Genomic DNA, 21,066 nt, shown 5'->3' on the forward strand with positions numbered 1-21,066 from the left:
ACAGTTGCTTGGTACCATGGATGCTGAATGTATCTGCCAACTATTTTACATTCACTCAGTATAGGCCTACAATGTGCCAGGCACTGTTCTAATCCACAGGATATAACAGTAAATGAAACACAAATCCATCTCCAAGGAACCTGACCACCATTTACGTTAACATAACTGAAAAACATAAGAGCAAGGTAAGATTTTAATAAAGAACGTAAGAATTATTAGAGTATATGCCATTACCAGAACCACAAAGTAAAATTATAAGCCTATTTAGAATACAATTCCATGAAAAATTACTCGACATTATTTTGCTTTTCCTTTATTTAAAATGAGTGGTTTTACTTAAGAGAATGTAAAAGAATTAAAATTGTACCTTATACTGAGAGAGATACATCCCCAAGGGAAAAGAAAAGTCTGATTTAAGATACAAGCAATTAATGTGCTTTGCCTCATTTTGCTTTTAGAAATGTTTATTTGGTTCCTTAGTTTTGTAATTCACATTTAAATTACATAATATTCTTAAATATTCTATAAACTTATAGCATTCATCACTCTTCCCTGGGTACTATTTGTTTGAAAGCGGTTCTCTCTCAAATAGCATCTAGGCTTAAAAACAAAACAAAAAACAAAAAAACCCCCAAAACCCCTTATGGCTACCCCTTTCTGATGCAAAAAGAAAAGTGGCTGCCTAGTCAGCATTGAGTTGACCTTTAACACTGGAAGAAAACTGGGATCAACCAGGCAAATGCTTAACACAGAATACAGGCCCTTTGGTAAAAGAAAATTGTGGACCGTCTTTCCAGAAAAATGTACAGAGAGACATTTCACTTTTTACAGTTTCTTCACTCTACCACTATGAATAGAGCCTTACTCTAGGCCATTTTTATAGCTGTATAAAAGGAGGCCCAATTAGCAAAAGTCAAGATGTGGCACTGAACATCTTCAAATTTACTGGGAGGGATAAATGAAGTTTTTATTGTTGAAAAACATGAATTATCTGTATTTTTGAAGCTGCTCTGGGTAATAATGAAATAGCCTTGCTGTATTTAAAAAAAAAAAAAGGAGAACTGATTTTTTAAAAGCATTAAGTTATTTAAACAAACTTGGGAAAGTGCAAAGAATTAATCATACTTGACTAACTTTTCATACAAATTCAATTTTCCCATATAGGAATTACTGGACTGGGAGAAAAAAACATTAAATATTGGAGATTCTGATTTTGACTACTATGATAATAAATGTATTAGTAAATTTAACCAATAATTAATATTAATGATAGAGGGAAGAAAAATCCTCAACATTTACCAAAGTCTGATGCTTACCTGAAGGTGTAACTTCCCCTCATCTAAAAGTAAACCCACTTTCCTGTTTGAACACATTTGTTCAAACCCCTTTTTGAACATCTGTTTAACAGAACTAATATTCTAAGACATTTCAGCTTTTACCAGACTGAAAATTTAGAAACCTAATCTTCCCATCACCTGTGACTTCAGACTGTACAGTACCTTTTGGTAACTAAATCCCATTTGATGGGATCATTAAAGGTAGACAAGGATTACAGTCACTTCCATTACATCTTTTATAATAATGTCGTAATAGTTTGGGTAGTCATTTATTCAATAGTTTTGTTTTTAGGTCAGACAATTTCCATGGATGAACTATAGAGAAACTTGAATTTGTATTGTAGGAATCTGAGGTGATAAGACAGTATCTCTAAGAAATACAGAAATCTATTTTGAGGACATGCTAAAACATATCAGTAACTTTTTATTTAAATAGAAAAAGTAAAACTTTAAAGTTGCACTTAAAAAAAATCATCATTCATGGAATTAAAACAAAATTTTACAGATTCTAAATTAAATTCTCTTATGAAACACCACTAGTATTTCTGCCAGTATCATATGCATTTTGAAGATTTTGCCACTGACTTCCATGTCAAGTGTCTGACATGATTAGCAATATTAACTCATTATGAGACCTCTGAAAATTAAATCTAGGCAACTCCCGATTGCCAAAGTTGTTATATTTTTTGGTTCTAATATACAATAAGAGACTAACCTTAAGCAAGCAACTTGATTACTTCACATCTTCTAAGGATAGTGATTCTCATTTTCCACAGTCATGTCCGTTTTCACAGCAGAAAAATGACTTGGCAGAGAAAAGTTTAGAAATATCCCCCCACCCCCACCCTTTTTTGAGGCTTTCAACAGTGGATGCTAGATTTAATTGCAAAAATACGCAGGGATGGGAAAAAGCAGTCCTGGTCATTTGAACTTCTCAAACTCATTAGAATGGTGAAGGAAAAAAAATGAATTAATTTTTGTTCTTCTAAATTCCAACTTGAAATAGGATTGCTCAAAGTGTCCAAAATAAAAAAATATCTAATGCCAAAGACTATGTGCTAAAATTTACTTATTAAAAAAATCTCCTGCACTGAAGGAAAATAGTATAAATTACATTACCAACCTTCAAAAGTTAGCATGTAAAGAGTATTCTAGCTTCAAACCATTGCCTCTCTAAAGTTTTCTATAGGAAAATTGTAGTTCAAAAACAAATTACAGGGGCCTCAAATGTACTGATTTATAATATTCTTAAATATTAAAAAGGAAAGGAACCTAGCTATGTGGGTAGATGAAGCAAAATTTCAAGGATTTAGTATCTTTAAATGATCATACAACTTTTTTTAGAGCTGAGTAGTTTAAGTAGAAATAAATACTAGTACACGCTAGAAGAGAAGGTTTAATAATTGATAAAAATGTACAAAAATATTCAAATCAGAAATGCTTTAGAATGTGTACCACGAAGTCAATACTTCTCAGTGAGTAGGGAAGGTAAAAGACTTCCTCAATGAAAAAAAGTATGAGAAAAGATCGGATTAAAAAAAAAAAAAGACAACTGTTAAAGAAAATGTTTAAGTCAACATTGATTTTTGTTTCAGACAAGGATATTGCAACTATCACTTAAAGTATGGTGGCACATTCTTTAGTAGGTCCTTAAGGCAATATATTTAAACTAATTTACAAATTGATTTGATGTTAACTTTTTAAACATCACCTCAAAATAATGCCCTCACAATAGCCTTTTTTAAAATGTATTCAGATGTTTCATAAAAAATAATGGTGGCTTTATTATAGTAGTGCTCATTAGCACCACTATCGTTAAGGGTCTACCAGGTTCCCAACAAGAACACCTATTTCTGCGTTCACCATAAAAGATCATATCAGCTTTAACCAGTTGGGTAGTGCACAAAAAAGCAGTTTTGTCAGTTGCTGGTGCTTTTTTTGTACTACTAAATATCAAAAAAATTTTCATTATATCTTCAAAATCCAACTTCTATAAAGTAAATCAAATCGCCTCATGACTCAGAGTTCAGAATAAAGTAGAGACATCTGCAGTTATCAGTAAATTGCCACCTTTAATCCATCCTGCAGTGCCCTATGAAAGGGTCACAGAAAGACAGTTATGACCGTATGAAAATATGATTCTTGATACAGAATCAAAAGTTATTTTCAATTTCCTTTGCTTTTTATAAAGTCCACAATAACAATACTTAAATGCACTTTTTTTTTCCTGTGATATAATTAAAACCCAGTGTTATTTCAATTGAACTTTAAAATAGAGTCCCTGGTCTGAATTCGACTTTAAATCATACTGTAAACATATATTTGGTATAATTTATTGATCATCATCCAGTTGCTCCAAAAGGGTCCTTCTGCGCTTTTCCAATTCCCCTTCACTTAGTTCACTGCCAGAAGTATCCCAATTCCCCTGAAAAGACATTGAATACAAATACATTTAATGTTAGTACTCAAAAGGTTACGTAGTATTGAACCTTTGAGAAAAAGGAACCAAAATATATGGATTATCTTCCACAGAAACAAGTCCATCACAGGATTTAGGACTGCTTTTTCCCGAAAGCCTCCCAATGAGTTGCTAACTACTCCCTGGTTTTATAGGGTAGAACTCAGGACAAGACTTTTATATGGTGCTACTTTCATTTTGCATTAATATATAAATCAGGCAGAATGGTAAACCATGGTTTCTTTCCTTCCTCTTACACCAATGAATATGAAACATTTTGTTTCCATTTAATAAAGCCAGGTGCTCATTACCGAAGGCACTATATTCCTTAATTTTGTAGTTTCTTGGTTGCCTTCTAAGTGTTTTATATTACAGAAAAGTATCATGCTTTGAGCATACTATCCTTAGATAAACACTTAAGATTTGTAAGGAAAAACATTTAAAATTTATGAGGAGGACATTACTTAGGCTGAAAAACAATTCAAAAAAATTAATATTGTACTATTTGTAAAAAACAACCTTAAAAAATAGTTCATCTACCTCCTTCCATTCAGAGATTTCATTTAACTGACTACAAAGAAGAAAACTGTTAAGCTGCTATTAAGTATTCAGGAAATCTTCATTCTTCACCAAGGGCATGCTTCAAACTCACCAGGGCACTGAAACTCACCAGGGCACTTTTTAAAAAGAACCTCTGTATGACCGGAATCACAATACCCAGCGGGAGGACCAGGGCTTATCTGAACTTGAGTTTAAACTAAACTCTCCATGGGTCCATTTAGGGGCATTACTCCTGCTAAGAAGGCTTGTGTTACTTTGCTGTCTTATATACATACCCACACAGATGGAAACTAAAAAGGCTACTGTAATTTGGTATTAAAATGTTAATTTTGGCTTGAAGTCCCCCTCCTATAACCTTTGCCCTTACCTCTTCCCTCACAATGATTACTAAAAGTTACTGGAATGCTACCTTTTGAAACTAGATTTAGTAGTACTGATGTCTGAGCACATCTGGAGAACCCCCAATCTGTGTCCCATACTCCTTAAAAATCAGGTAGAAAATGTCCAGTGGTACTCCTTACAACTTACAAAGTAAGACTTTTACAAACAAAAGTCATGGAAGACTTATTTTTTGAGAAATATACAACTCAGAACATTTGCAGCAGGTATGTTAGAAAGCTATTTTGTGTAAGAGGTAAACTGAATTTTCATTGTTTTCTTCAAATGGTAGCCAACCTGCAAAAAGTCTATTAAATGTGATATAAACCACAATATCCATTTTTGTATTTTGGAAACACAGGTATGAAATAATTCTGAATACTTACAGAATCCTTTCCAGTCTTTTTCTTAGGTGATTTGTGTTTTGATTCTGATCTTTGTCTAGTTCTATCTTTTTCACTTTCTCGGTCTTTTTCTTTTTTATCCTTCTCTCGTTCAGCATCTGACTCTGGAGAATCCTGTGTAAATAAAAAATATAATTAGCATTTTGATGAGAATACCATTGTTTTTTAATATCTCCATAATAGGTCATATTTAAGAACATCCATGTATTACAGGGCATGTGTTCCCAAGTATGGTGAAATTTGAATTATTAACCTCAAGGATTCTGTAACATTTCCAAGATTCATTGGAAGGATGACATTCTGATTCAGTAACATCACAAAAGAGCTTCACTAAATTAGGGAAGAAAACACACAAGATAGGATTATATCTATTATGTAAATATAGACAAACATTACATTTTCTGCCAACCCAGTATTTGTTGGTTTATTCAGATATAGATACAGAATGCTGTGATTAGCTTAGTCACTTAACAGGCTGACTGTTATACAATAAATTCTTCCCTCAAAACTGCAACTGAAAGCAGGACTATTATTTTTTAAAGATTTTATTTATTTAAAGCACACATGAGCACAGGGAGGAGCAAAGAGAGAGGGAGAAAGAATCTTCAGCAGACTCTGTGATGAGCACAGAACCCAATCCCACGACCCACGACCCTGAGATTGTGATCTGAGCAGAAATCAAGTGTGGGGTAGATGCTCAACTGACTGAGCCACCTTGGTGCCCTGAAAAGCAAGATTTAAAGTGCAATGTCTCTGCCCAAGTAAGTGGTCCTTTATTAGGTATGTATAAATTCGAGTGAGCAGCATGAAGAAAAAAAAAAATCTCATTCAAGAGGTAGTAAATATCCAGTCACTTGTGTTTTGAAAAATTTCCTGAGGGTATCTTGATGCATATGTAACATTAAGAACTACTTAAACTTGTGATTCTCACCACAGCTACAACACATACACACATACTTAGGTCCTTCTCTAAGATTACTTTAAAAAGCCAGAGTGGGAATCTTAACACTGATGTGTGTTTATTTTCAAAGCTCACTAGCATATTTTAATGGAAGATTGTGGTGAAGACAAACTATATAATTCCCGGGTTTAGGTGTCTTGGACTGCACAGGACTAGGCAAAAAAGGGTTCTACTGCCACTGAACAAGTTAGGGGCTAAAACAACCTAGGTGTAGTATAACAAAAGCTTGCTTACAGATTTATGTCTCCTCTTCTTGCTTTTCTTCTTATGTTTTTTTGACTTCTTATAACTTCTCTCTAAGCAGCATGAACAGAAAAAAAAAAGTCTGAATTTGAGGACATCCAAGTGCCAATGATTTTTTTTTTCTTTAAAGTTTTATTTTGGAGTGTGAGGGGGACGGTACAGAGGGAGAAGGAGAAAAAGTCTTAAGCAGACTCCTTGCTGAGCAGGGGTTCAATCTCAGGGGAGATCAGAAGTACTCTTAAGCGACGGCACCCCCCAGTGTCAATGATTTTATTCAAGTTAAAAGAAATGCTTACCAGACTCAGCACTAGAAGAGTGTTCTGAGGCAGACCGAGACTCTGATCGCTGTCTTTTTTTCTTTGAATGGCTGTCATCATCATCTGAATCTGACCCCTATAGAATACATATAATAATTTTTTTTTTTTAAGATTTTATTTATTTACTTGACAGAAAGAGATCACAAGTAGGCAGAGAGGCAGGCAGAGAGAGAGAGAGGGAAGCAGGCCCCCTGCTGAGCAGAGAGCCTGATGCGGGACTCGATCCCAGGACCCTGAGATCATGACCTGAGCCGAAGGCAGCGGCTTAACCCACTGAGCCACCCAGGTGCCCCTAATAATTTCATTCATAATGTTATTAACAAATATTTCAATACACTCAAACCATTATATAGTACCCATAATAAGTTTCCTTACCGATCGAGAGCGGGAACGTTTCCTGTGATGTTTTTTAGATTTTTTAGAATGTTTCTTGTTCTTTGAATGATGATGTTGACATTCATGCTACAGGGGCAAAAGGAAAAGAATTTTAAAAGTTTACTTTAGAAGCAGATCATAAAGAATTTTTAAACACTTATACAAAACAAGTTTATTAGAGTAAAAATCTTACTCGCGTTTTGCACATTTAGGATGTACTTCCTAGAAACTGCAAAGAATCAGCAGTTAAAATGTTCTGTTCCTCCCTAATCATTCTATACCCACTCATTCTGACATCTAAAAACAATAAAGTATTAAGAAAGCACTTCCTGTAGGAATGAGAATGGTATGCTTTAGTAGGGACAAGTGATATACTCCAGAAAGGCATAATCTGTCACACTACTTTCAAAACTAATGAAATAAAAAAAAATTACATTCAAACATGGTTTTTCTGATGAATCTGGCTTTGGTCACTGAGCTACGCTTGGCACACCATGGAAAAGAACTACCTCAGAGCCATCCTTGAACTAAGATAGACAAGGCTGTCTCAGAATAAAGCAAAATCTAATCCTTTTTTTCTCTATGCAAGGAGGAGCATTCTCTTCCTAGTCAAACGTAAGACTTTCAAAGATAATCTAACTCTAACACCACATGAAAACAGAAAAGGAAATGTTGTCTCTATGGGTTTTAATTCATTTATTAATGCTGCAGTAAAAGCTCCTTGCCCCCAAACTTATCTATGGCTTTGAAAATAATTCTGCTCTGGTTTACAAATGGAATTAAACATCTGACTCAGCAGGGAAGCTCCTTTTACTCTATGTCACTGAATGCTAAATTCTTTCTCCTTTTCTAACTCCAAGACTCAGATTACTGGGGGCCAAAAACTTAATCCAATGTAACTGGCCCTTCCCTATGCTACAATCTTCAACTCCAATTATGACCTCACCATTTTACTCCCAGCACAGGTCACCAGAGAATCTTGATGATTATGAACTGGGGGACAATGTTAAGACACTAGCTAGAGTAGAGCTTCTCAAAATTAAATGTACATTCTATTCTAGTGCTTGAGAATCTTGTTGAAATGATGATTCTGATGCAGGATTTCTACCAATGGGGCGTGAGTTTCTGAATTATTAAAAAGCTCCCAGGTAATGTAGTAGATGCTGCTGCTCACAAACACACTTTGAAAAGACTTAGAGGCCAACAGGACTAATCTAGAGGCAGCTAGATTATTAAAGGTGCATGTGGATACATGTTAACAGGGCAAACTGTTGTCAACACTGAAATTCATTAAGAACAAGAAACCCAAGGGAAGAGTAAACAGAAAATTAAGTGACCTGCAGTGACCAATGACCATAACACGCCAACATTCTAATGCTAAATATATGTCAGCTTTCAGGGTGTATCCCTATTACAAAACTGGCAGGGTAGCATTTTACTTTTTAAAAGCACTGACCCTGGAGTAAAACAGCGTGGGCTGGAATCCCTTCCCTGTAAATTACTTCTCTTTACCTCAGTTTGCTCATCTATAACTTCACAGGGTTGTTGTGAGGACTAAGTTCATATATGCAGTGTTTGTAAAATTATTAGAACAATGCCTGGCCCCATATAAACATATAAAAAACATATAAAAAAATATAAAAAAATAAAAGGTTTTTATTCAGTAATTACTTGTCTACTTAGCATATTTACTATATACAAGTAGCCACCTAAAATCTTCATCAAAATACCCTTATTCAGCTAATGGAGTAACTTCTTACAATTTTATCTTTAGTTATTTTAACAAAAACTTACTACTTATTATCTTCCAGACCTCCTTGTGCACTGAAAACATCTGACAATGTAGTATTTGAAATGTGTGCTTAAAAAGTTGTTTACTTTTCTTTAGGTTTACCAGTAATTACAGAACTCAATTCTAAAACACTGTAAAGACATGAAATAAATATGAACTGTCTCCACAAACACATCTTTATATTTACATGCAACCTATTTATTTTACTTAAAGGCAGGTTCTTTTTAAATTTTTTTTTAAAAGATTTTATTTAATTTGACAGACAGAGATCACAAGCATGCAGAGAGGCAGAGAGAGAGAGCGGAAGGAAAGCAGGCTCCCTGCTCAGCAGAGAGCCAGATGTAGGGCTCAATCCCAGGAACTCTGGGATCATGACCTGAGCCGAAGGCAGAGGCTTTAATCCACTGAGCCACCCAGGCGCCCTTTAAAGGCAGGTTCTATAGAAAAATCATTTCCTTAACCATCTCAGATAATGACATTTGTACAGAAGCAGTATAATTTAAGCAAGATACTCTGATCAATCTAAATTCATTTTTTGTTTATATTTTTACTTATTTTGCAACAGTGGAGTTAATTTTAAGAATACTAAAATTACCTCAAGCACATGCATAAAATCTTTAAATATTCGTTTTCTTTCCGACTCTAGAGTTATGTCCTCAAATGCTGGCTCTTTTACAAATCTCTCCCGGATCTGAAAAATTCAGATAAGAGTACATGAATACCAAGAAAAGTATACCAGTATGACTAAAAAGCATCACAACAGCAAGAGGAAACTGTGACAGCTCCATCCCCTCAAAGCGTGTTAAATTTCTTTTCCTCTTTTTTATTTTATTTTTTTTTTATTTATTTGACAGAGAGAGATCACAAGTAGACAGAGAGGCAGGCAGAGAGAGAGAGAGAGGGAAGCAGGCTCCCTGCTGAGCAGAGAGCCCGACGTGGGACTCGATCCCAGGACCCCGAGATCATGACCCGAGCCGAAGGCAGCGGCTTAACCCACTGAGCCACCCAGGCGCCCCAATTTCTTTTCCTCTTAAGTCCAAACATTTTCAATAAATATTCCTAAATGCAGGGTCAGAACTGAATTTATGTTCTCAGTATATTTAATTTATACCCTACAAATAACTTCAGCTTCTTTTTGTGGCTATAAAATGGGAAGGGAATTAACGATATTTTTATTTCAATCGTAAAGCAAACAGATTATTAGAAAAAATTTATAGTCATACATACATCTTCCCAGACAGCATCCAATTCTATTGGAGGAGTAGCTTGTTTCAACATACTCTTAAATGCAGATTCTTTTCTTTTCATTTTCCGAGCCTCCTCTTTTTCTCGTTCGCGTTCACGGGCTTCTGCCTTTTCTAGTAACTTTTAGAAAATCATATTTAATCAGTTATAATAGTACAATTGGAGTAATTAATTCTTAATTTAAGCATTCTCCCATCATTTATAAGTAATGGGCCAATTTATGACACCGGTTAATTTGAGCAAAGGAAACTTCATCATTAGCCAATTATCTAAATAATTATTTTCTTTTACTTTACTATTCAGTAAAATCCTAGTCACATGCCCTCATTTCAGTAGCCTCCAGCTTAAGTACTTTTAGCTAAATATATTAAAAGCTGTACTAAAGTAGTCATTTAGTACAAACGTAAAGCTAGTTGCTTTTCATAGTAAAGGTAACTTACACTGTTGAAAGCCAACTTAATATTTCCGGCATCTAATGTGGTTGACCTTTTAGTTGAACTGATTATGGCCACGAAGTCTTCAAAAGTAGTATTAACTTCGACTACAAATCCTTTATCCTAGGAAAGAGAAATCTTGTCAATACTAATAATACATAAATCAAAGAAACACAGTATCAACGTCTATAATTAAAATATACTACAGATTAACAGTAAATAGTAAGTGTAGTGTTTACCTTTAGAATGTCTTTTATTATTTTCTTCTCATCATGATAACGTGCTTTAAGATCCTCAACATAAAACTTGAAAAGGTCAAGTGCAGTTGATCCTAATGAAAAAACTAAAGAAGTCAAAAGCTAGCTCTAACCAAAGAGCTGCAATTACTTTTTTGTTTATAAAACAAAATAAAGCACCCTTCCATTCCCCAACACAACCACCTGCCTCTGGCCCATCCCAACTACTATCATAACTATAAATTGGGAAGAAAAGAATCTCACCCGGTTGACCAAGCATATTAGTAAATCTAATGTCGGAACTAATTGTTGGATACAATTCCATCCAAGATGACATAGAATGTAGTTGTCCATGTTCATGCAATTCGTCTAAAAATATCTGGGGAGGGAAAACCCAACAATAATAAAAACCCATTTTACCAAAAAGGCATCTTTAAGGACATTGGAATATTAGTGTTACATCAAAACACATTTAAAAAAGCAGTATTTGACACTCTTGTACCAATGGATCTCAAATAGATTTCAGGTACAAAGAATACTTGCTCTTTGATTAAAGTAAAATCTCCTTTTAGGCAAAAACCTTCTCTGCACTTCAGAGAAAAGGATCTTTGAAAAACTACATTATTTCAGTTTAAAAGAATATATATATAAGTACAAGTTAACTAAAACATTAGGTGTCATCTCTAATAATAAGGTTAAGGAATGTGTTTGCATGTTTCCTGTAAAATATACTTTTTATTTTTAGACACAGTACCCAATATGTTCTGGCTGTTTTTTTGTTTTCTCTTTTTTTAAATTAATAAATGTGGGCCTCTAAGAGGATGTATTTTACTGAAGTGATACATAGAGCAGTTTGAAGAACCAAGACTCAACCTCATATCTGATTTAAAAACCTATTTCCTAGGGTGCCTGTGTGGCTTGGTCAGTTAAGCACCTGTCTTTGGCTCAGGTCATATTTCAGGATCCTGGATTGAGCAGCGCATCAGACTCCCTGCTTAGTTTGCTTCTCCCTCTGCCTTTCCCAACTCTTGTTAATAAATAAAAGCTAACAAAAAATAAATAAATAAAACTTATTTCCTTTCTTCCATGTTAATTTTATACCCTAAATCTAAATCTTTATATGCTTATTACAATTTCTGTTCTTTATCCATTTTTAGTATTTGATTTTTCAGGGCAACATATTGGGACTTTTGTACTCAACAGTTTCACACTTCCTACACTTCCACAAATTCTTAGGGTGTTTATTTCTATAAACAAATGTCTCTAAAGAAATATGGTCCAAAATTCTGCTTGTGAAATTTCTATGCCTGCACTGTTCAATATGGTAGACACAAGTCAAATGTAGCTTCTAAGTACATAAGATGTGGCTTGTCTGAACTGAGATATGTCATCAGTATGTAACACGTGATGATTTTGAAGATTACCCAAAAAAAAAAAAAAAAAAAAAAAACCTCTTTAAAAAACACCAATTCCATATTAAAATAATATTTTGGATATACTGGGTAAAATTAAAGATTACTAAAATTAAAAATACTAAAACCCTATATGAGGCATATCAATGTCTTGAATAAAACCATGTACCTATCACTTCACTCCACTTCTTTTCAAACATTCTTGAATGCAAAAACAAAGTAACATGCTGATACCAGTTTTAGTAACAGTAATCATAAACCACCCATGTGGACTTTACCTCAGGATTTCTCTTCCAGTTTCAGCACTAACATAATATATTCTACTTTCTGTGGCCCAGATTCCCTTATTTTTATTGTATTATTTTATCGTATAAGGTCTCCTTATTTTAAACCATTGCAAAACCTTCACAAGAGAGACCCCTTAAAGTTCAATGGTTGCAGAAGAGTATTAAAAAACCTAAAAATATGCTCTTCCCTTCTTCTCAGGCACAAGATTGTTCAGTTAAAATAAAATGTAGGTTTTCCAGGTTCCTTTGTATCTAGTTGTGGTCATGTGACTAAATTCTCAGCAGCTCAGTATGAAGTAGAGTAAAATTTCTACATCATTGGCTTTAAAAAAATAGAACTATCCTTTCAAGTTCTTCCAAGCTGAAATGTGATAATGTGAACAACAAACTCCTAATTATGAATAAAAGGCTAATAGCCTAGGGCAATCCTCAAAGTATGGGACAGAAGCATCACTACCATCTAGAAACTTCCTAGAAATGTAAATTCTCAGAACCTACCCTAGATGTACTGAATCAAATTCTAGGGGTGAAGCTCCAGAAATCTGTGGTTTTAAGAATTCTTAGAATGACCCTATAGGAAACCACTATAACAAAAGAACCCGAAAGAGTAAGAAATGTTAAGGTTTCATGGAATGAGGACTGAAGGAATGCTTTCGGCTATGGCATTTAAAATGGTTTAGTGACCTTTGGCATGATAGTAAGAGTTTATTTAAAAGCCCTCTAGGTGGGATGCCTGGCTGGTTCAGTTGGTAGAGCATGTGAATCTTAATCTTGGGGTTGAGTTTGAGCCCCACGTTGGGCACAGAGATTACTTAAAAAAAAAAAAAAAAGTCCTCAGGATGATTTAGATGCACATGAAGTTTTCAGTACTCTGCTTCTGCCTTAGGGAGTGGTAATGTACCTTATCCAACGCCAAAGAACTGTTATCATTAAAGGAGAAATAAACCTAAGACACTGTATTTACCATTTATCTTAATATAGTGTTTTTAATGGAATAGATCCTAGGTGGCTCAGCAAGTTACTCATTGGCCTTTGGCTTGGGTCGTGACCTTAGGTCCTGGGATCCAGTCCCACGTGGGACTCCCTGCTCAGCAGGTAGCCTGCTTCTCCCTCTCCCACTCTTCCTGCTCATGTTCTCTCTCTCTCTCTCTCTTAAGTAAGTAAAATCTTAAAAAAAAAAAAAAAAAAAAGACTGTATAGATTTAAATTCTGGCTCCACTACTCAGTCACTGAATCTGGGTAAGTCACTGTGCCTCTCGAATCCATTTCTTTATTTTATATAAATGGATATAACAAGAATAGTAACAACTCTTAGAAGGCTGTAATAAAAACTTAAGTGAGTATCAATTTGAAATGTATAGCAGTGTAAACAGTTAATGCTAACTGCTATTAATATATCATTGAAATGAGTAATCTGGTGAAATATGAAATGCAAAAACTCATTACTCCATGACATTCTCTATTTTTTTTTTCTTTTAAAGATTTTATTTGTTTATTTGACAGACAGAGATCACAAGTAGGCAGAGAGGCAGGTAGAGGGAGAGGGGGAAGCAGGCTCCCTGCTGAGCAGAGAGCCCGATGCAGGGCTCGTTCCCAGGACCCTGGGATCATGACCTGAGCTGAAGGCAGAGGCTTTAACCCACTGAGCCACCCAGGCGCCCCATGACATTCTCTATTAACGAGAGGTTAAGGAACTGGTATCTGGAGATGAAAATGAGCCACTGGCCTATATAAAGAATATACAATTTCAACTTCTATGTACAGCATTTAAGAACTATGGCCCATCCCCAAACTACCCCGTATCATTCCCTACTATTCTCTAGGCACTAAAAGTCAACTAATATTAATGATTCATCACACATATTTTTTCAGTCTTCTCTCAAGCTATTCTTCTTTCCCAAGTGAAACCTTAATCGATTTATCAGTGCTCACCTTAAATATCAAATTTTCTACAGCCTTTTATGTTCCCTGGCCTAAAATGGCTGTTCTCCTTGAGTTAAATGTATATGGATCCTCCACAAAGCCCAAGTTAATGATCTGGGATGAGGGAGTCTCAAAATTGTTTCAATCACTATTGAAACTCACTAACCATAGTATGGAAATTAAGGTAGAAAAGAGATTTTTTTTAATTACCTGAAAAGATTCTCTATTTTTACGCTGTCGTCTCCTTTCTCTCAGCAAACTCTTCTGTTTTTCTTCTTCTTCTTCCTTTTCTAAAGCTCGGATGTGTTCTTCAAAGCAAATTAAAGCATCTTCTTTATCCATATCTAGAGATTTTCCCAGTTAAAAAAAAATTAAAATGTCCAGTATCAGTAAGGAAAGCAGTTTATTTACATTAACTTTCTATACATTTCAAATTCACCTGTAATTAAATTCAAATTCACTTGTAATTAAACTCAAATATGACTCATAATCATCTAAACAGGAAATGTTTATTTTATTTTTAGATTTTATTTATTTATTTGACAGAGAGAGATCACAAATAGGCAGAGAGGCAGGAAGAGAGAGAGGGGGGGAAGCAGGCTCCCTGCTAAGCAAAGAGCCTAATGTGGGGCTCGATCCCAGGACCCCGAGATCATGACCTGAGCCGAAGGCAGAGGTCAACCTACTGAGCCACCCAGGTGCCCCTAAATAGGAAATGTTTAAAAAAATTCGAAACAACCTTATTAAAAGATACCTTGAATTTGAGGGTGAAATAAAAACCATGCACAAGACACAGTTAAGGAAAATAAAAGTGTTACTGTAAAATTTTCAGCAACATTACAACCACCCAAGGAGCTTTTCACAGGATAGAATTTTAGGCCCTACCAACACCAACTGAATGACGCATGGTATTCAGAGGGGTAATTCATAAAGCTGTAATTTAAAAAGCAACTAGTAAGTCAAAACAAGAACCTGGATAAGCTTAAAGTAGGATAATGCTAATACAATTTTTGGTGTTTGTAAATCTCTAAAGCCATTACCTCAAGGAGACAGTCTGAACAAAACTGTGGTAATTAATCTATTCAAACTAAATTACACTAAAATAGCAAAAAAAATTCAGGTTAATCTATGACAAACATATCAGATATTTTAATATCTGATAAAGTTAGTATTTTCTACTTGAATAATGAAATTCAATCATACTCTATTTGGAAACCAACAAAACCCCATATCAGCAATGGACAAACAAGGGGTTCCTGGTGGCTCAGATGGGTAAGTGTCTCTGACTCTTGATTCTGGCTCAGTTCAAGATGAGCATTGGGAGACTGAGCCCTGCATCAGTCTAGGTGTGACAATCTGCTTAAGATCTTTCTTTCCCCTTCCCTCTGCCCCTCCCCAACCTTAAAAAAAAGGGGGGGGGGGACTCAACAAAAAACAATTGTGTAAAATTCAGTCAGTCATCTCATAATAAAAGTATTTTTTGTTATCAGACTTGTAAAAAAACTTTCTCCCAATTAGTCTTTATATTCTTACTCTGCAATTCCTCATCTTCTGCAAAAGTTGGATTATCCATCAGATACTGCTGGGCTTCAGACCAGGTAGTAGAGTATGTTACATTAGCCATATTGTCAAGTATGTTTTTTAAGGCTTCCCAATTTCTCTTTCGTAACTGCTTTGCTTGCTCCTAAATCAAAAGAATGAATACACATTTGAGGTTCAAAGAAAGTATGGTATTTGAACTGCAATCAGTGAGAGTTTCTCTACATTCTAAATGATGCCCAAATTTCATGTTACCCATTTACTTTAAATGAACTTTTTAAAAATAAACACTAATTTTCCAATGATCCTGTCAAACTTCTTAGTCTGGTAACTGCCGACCATCAATTTTTTTTTTTTTTTTTTAACCTCTCTTTAAGAAGTTGGAATCTGGACATCGTATCTCCCCAACTCCATAAATCTCTTCCTGTAACTATGCATTATAGACAGGAGTCAAAAACTAAAGTTACTATCAGCAAGTCACACAATAGGCAAATTCCACAGTCTTCAACCAATTTCAGTTATGTTCAAATCTCTGTTAATACTTACATTTCTATGTATCTCAAGAATTAGTAACCCATAACTTATTGCATAATAAAACAGATATGAGGTGTTTTAAAACACTATCCTGCAAGCACCTTTTAGTGGTAACAATTATATATTACTGACATTTTTCTATAGAAAACTTACATAAATGCATTATAAACAAAATTACTGAGTATTTTAAAAACCTAATGAATTAAAAAAAAAAAAAAGTATCTTTCACAGTGGGCAGAAGATAGCCAGTTAACAATTCAAGTAAGAGTTGGATAAATCTGCAGCTCATGTGTCCATATTAGTACTATTACAGGAGCTATCCATTTATAAATCTAACTTCTAATAAAGAGATCTGCTAGACCACATAAATTGAATAAAGCAAACAAAAGTGGACATGTTATAAAATAACTCCTAATCAGAATGAAGAAATATCTTGTTATGTCTATAAATACTAACAACTAAGAATGAATAATACCTTTTCTTTTTTTGAAAGAAAGAATAAAACATCTTCATAGATTTCAAGACGATCACGTTCCGATATTGCATTCCAGACTTCCATCTCTCCAAACATTTGCTCAGCTTTTCTAGTAGAAAAATTAAATGTTACTCTATATTACTCAATAAAAATTCATTTTAAGCTATTTTAATTTTATGGTAAGCTTAAAACCACCTGATGAACACTCTGAATTCACGAGTATATTATACAGGAAAACTCTTGGATAAATAATAGAAAATGAACAAAACCGCTTAAGCCTCCATTCCTCCCTACAGATGGAGTGGATAATATATTTTTTTAAGATTTTATTTGTCAGGCAGAGATCACAAGTAGGCAGAGCAGCAGGTACAGAGAGAGGGGGAAACAGGCTCCCTGCTGAGCAGAGAGTCTGACGCGGGGCTTGATCGCAGGACCCTGAGATCATAACCTGAGCTGAAGGCAGAGGTTTAATCCACTGAGCCACCAAGGTGCCCCAATTTTTTTTTTTAAAGATTTATTTATTTGAAGGACGTCTGGGTGGCTCAGTCGTTAAGCATCTGCCTTCAGGTCAGGTCATGATCCTGGGATCGAGCATCCATATTGGATTAGTTACTACACTTGACAAAAATGTCTGACAAAGCAACAGTGCAGTGAACATATACCATGCATTACTAAAAATCTTACTTGTATCTGGTTGTGGAAGTCATTTTCTCATGATTTTCAAGAAAACGCTGAAAGGATTCCTTAGCCTCTTTGTATTTTGATCTTGCTTCTTCTTTTTCTTCTTTCTCTGTTTGGACTTTATAAGCATTGAAGGCTTGCTTTTTTTCACTCAACTTTGCTAAAGCACTAAATTGAAAAAATATCATGTAAGAGTAAATGAAGGTAGGATGATCAAATGTCCATGCTTTGAAAAAAAATGATTTCATTCACTAATTATGAAAATTTCAGCAAGATATTAAAAATTAAGAAACAATTACAGAAAATAATTTCTACTTTAAAAAACTTCTAATTTCATCTGTACTCAAATTGTATGACACGCCTTTTGGCTTTTCTGGTTCATATCTGACATAAAACAACTGTTACTGGTATCAAAGAGAAGACAATGAAAGTTAAAAATTATACTATTTTACACAATTTTTAATTTGCTAGGGTTGGAAAAGTAAATTAAAAACCTTAAGTGTTACCTGTATCGTGGATCATTAATGATCATTTTCATAGCTTGTTCCCATGAAGCATTAGATGGTACCCGCTGAAAACAATTTAATGACAAAATTAAAATTTTGCACAAATATTGGAAAAGTCATACAACAGGAAATAAAGTATAATACTCACTGCAAACATCAAGCACTTCCCTTTGCTCAAGTTTGAAAGAGGTCTAATAATTTCTTATTGAACCAAGGCAAACCTGGGTAATATACATATAAACTAAAAAGAAAGCTTAAACTCATATTTAACAGAGCAAGAGTACTTATCTTAAGACCTTTGATGAAAAGGTAAACAATTTTTTTAATAGAAAGAATACAGAGGTAGAATGTACTATATAGTACGCTGTACACAAAAATTTCTTTTGTACACAAGAATTTTTTTTGGTGAAAATCAGTTTCATAAAAATATTCTTCAAAAAAGGGAAATTTAGTTTATTTTTGGTTACGACAGTTTATAAATTACTATTTTCAATAAGGGCATCAAGGTACTGACTGCATTAAACAGTAACTTTATTAGATAATTAATATGTCATATAATAAAATCTTCAATACCTTTTCTTTCAATAATTCTTTAAATGCTTGCTTTGCCTCTTCCTTTGTATTCCAGGTATAGGTTTTCTTTGCTGGTTGGCTTTCCTCCTCTTCTTTTTTGGGAGTAAAACTAGAGCGAAATTCAAACATTTTATAATTTAAGTAAACATTTGCTTCACTTAGAAAAGCACTTATTTTCATTATTTAAGTGTTCACTACTGAGGTTAAATTTTACAATTTCAGAATAAATTCTATATGAATCCTACACATTTACCTAAACATAAAGGCATAAAATTAATAGTTTTTTCCTGAAACACTCAGTTATTAGGGGGATGGGGGTCTCTAAAAGTAACAATTATACTGAAACATTAATTCCAGCAATCCACAAATGAATACTTTTAAATGGTAATAAAACTTACCCAGTGTCTTCATTTCAGTGCCTTAATAACTAAGGATTTGGGCAAATTTGCATAAATATAAAAAAGATGCTAAGGATCTAAATCAGGACGGGAATACTATAATTCATATGCCAAATCTAACCCATTGTCTGTTTCTGCAAATAGTTTTTTACTCATAAGTTTATATACTGTTTATGGCTTATTGTGTGCTACTACAGCAGAACTGCATCACTGTGACAGAATTTATGATCCACAAAACTGAAAATATTAACTCCGATAATTTACAAAAAAAAGTATGCCAAACACTGATCTCAAACAAAAAGAATTAACGTACCCAAGAATTATCAACTCTACCAGTTTGGTGGTCTTTATGAAATGAAAAGGTCATATAATCCTGACATCCCTTCCTATATGTACAGGGGAAAAATGCAGTAAACAAAAAGTAGAATACTTCAAGAAAGGACTGGAGCAAATACTAACAACTACAAAAAATATATTCCCACTATCTGAGTCAAGTAACCTTATTTTGGGAAATTTATTTAAAATTATCAGAAATAGTATAAAGGGCCCAGTCAAAGTAACAGCTATAAATGGTCTATATTGCAGTAATTAAAATAAGATTATAATGACTCAGGCACTTAAGGAAATCTAGAAAGAAAATAAACAGGAACTGTTTGTTGTTAAAATTATGAAAAACAAATTACTGCAGAAAAAAATGAAGTATAAAAAGATATTAAAAAAAATTATCCCCCAAAGCTTAAATATCTATCAGAACATTGAAATTTATGTATATGTAAATAATGAAATAGTAGGTCATCATTCAACATGATGGGGTATGTCAACATAAAAGATACCACATATAGGTTTAAAATAGATATAATGCATATTTTTTTTTGACATTTTTATTTATTTGAAAGACAGAGATCACAAGTAGGCAGAGAGGCAGGCAGAGAGAGAGAGGAAGAAGCAGGCTCCCTGCCGAACAGAGCCCGATGCGGGGCTCAATCCCCGGACCCTGGAATCATGACCTGAGCCGAAGGCAGAGGCTTTAACCCACTAAGCCACCCAGGCGCCCCATAATGCATATATTTTTAAGTGCATAGAAAAAGGGCAGGAGGAGGGTGCCTGGCAGGTTCAGCTGAAAGAGCAAGCAACTTTTTTTTTTTTTAAAGACTTATTTATTTGACAGAGACATAGTAAGAAAGGAAATACAAGCAGGGGGAGTGGGAGATGGAGAAGCTGGCTTCCCGCTAAGCAGGGTCCCCAATGTGGGGCTCAGTCATGACCTGAGCCGAAGGCAGACGCTTAATGACTGCACTACCCAGGCATCCCAAGAGCATGCAACTCTTGATATTGGGTTGTGAGCTGGAGCCCCATGCTGGGTGTAAAGATTATTTAAAAAATAAAACAGGGGTGTGTGAGTGGCTCAGTTAGTTGAGCATCCGACTCTTGCTTTTGGTTCAGATCATGCTCTCAGGATCCTGAGATGGAGCTCCATGTTGGGCTCTGGGCTCGGGGAGGAGGTTTGGGGGTCTGCCTTCCCTCTCCCTCTGTTCCCCTTCCCTGCATGAGTACATGTGCTCTCTCTCAAATCTTTTAAAAAACAGAATAAAACTTAAAAAAATAAATAAATAAAAAGGGTCGAAAGATGTAAGTAAAACGTTACTCTTCTATACCTTCAAATATACCATATAGATTCCTTTTTCAACTTTTTTTTTTTTTAAAGATTTTATTTATTTATTTATTTGACAGAGAGAGAGAGAGATCACAAGTAGGCAGGCAGAGAGAGAGGAAGGGAAGCAGGCTCTCTTGTGGGGCTCGATCCCAGGACTCTGGATCAATGACTTGAGCCAAAAGCAGAGGCTTTAACCCACTGAACCACCCAGGCACCCCCCCTTTTCAACTTCTAAACAGGAAAAATTTTAAAGTGATTTTCAACTTCGGGAAACAACATACATAAGAAAAATTTTAAAAAGTATATTTATAAGAAGGAGTTGGAAGATGAGATCAGTATATTT

At 34.6% G+C, this 21,066-nt stretch overlaps 1 protein-coding gene across 8 annotated transcripts in view; it reads right to left on the minus strand.

The window, feature by feature from the left end:
* Positions 1–2,715: 2,715 nt before the first annotated feature.
* PRPF40A (pre-mRNA processing factor 40 homolog A) overlaps positions 2,716–21,066 on the minus strand; it is a 55,979-nt gene continuing 37,628 nt past the window's right edge. For 4 of the 8 annotated variants that reach the window (XM_046019174.1, XM_046019172.1, XM_046019170.1 and 1 more), the window contains 16 exons: positions 18,672–18,780; positions 18,099–18,163; positions 17,596–17,760; positions 16,912–17,020; positions 15,897–16,047; positions 14,574–14,707; positions 11,006–11,120; positions 10,745–10,836; positions 10,512–10,628; positions 10,054–10,191; positions 9,422–9,517; positions 7,035–7,121; positions 6,639–6,735; positions 6,334–6,395; positions 5,121–5,252; positions 2,716–3,762 (listed from right to left, as the gene is read on the minus strand). In XM_046019174.1, coding sequence (XP_045875130.1) covers positions 3,670–3,762; positions 5,121–5,252; positions 6,334–6,395; positions 6,639–6,735; positions 7,035–7,121; positions 9,422–9,517; positions 10,054–10,191; positions 10,512–10,628; positions 10,745–10,836; positions 11,006–11,120; positions 14,574–14,707; positions 15,897–16,047; positions 16,912–17,020; positions 17,596–17,760; positions 18,099–18,163; positions 18,672–18,780 — 1,762 coding nt within the window. In that variant the 3' untranslated portion in view covers positions 2,716–3,669. Of the gene's footprint in view, positions 3,763–5,120; positions 5,253–6,333; positions 6,396–6,638; positions 6,736–7,034; positions 7,122–9,421; positions 9,518–10,053; positions 10,192–10,511; positions 10,629–10,744; positions 10,849–11,005; positions 11,121–14,573; positions 14,708–15,896; positions 16,048–16,911; positions 17,021–17,595; positions 17,761–18,098; positions 18,164–18,671; positions 18,781–21,066 lie in introns of all 8 variants that reach the window. The other 4 variants (XM_046019173.1, XM_046019171.1, XM_046019169.1 and 1 more) reach the window with 1 other exon arrangement.

The sequence above is a fragment of the Meles meles genome, chromosome 9 (assembly GCF_922984935.1).
Source record: "Meles meles chromosome 9, mMelMel3.1 paternal haplotype, whole genome shotgun sequence".
NCBI lineage: Eukaryota > Metazoa > Chordata > Mammalia > Carnivora > Mustelidae > Meles > Meles meles.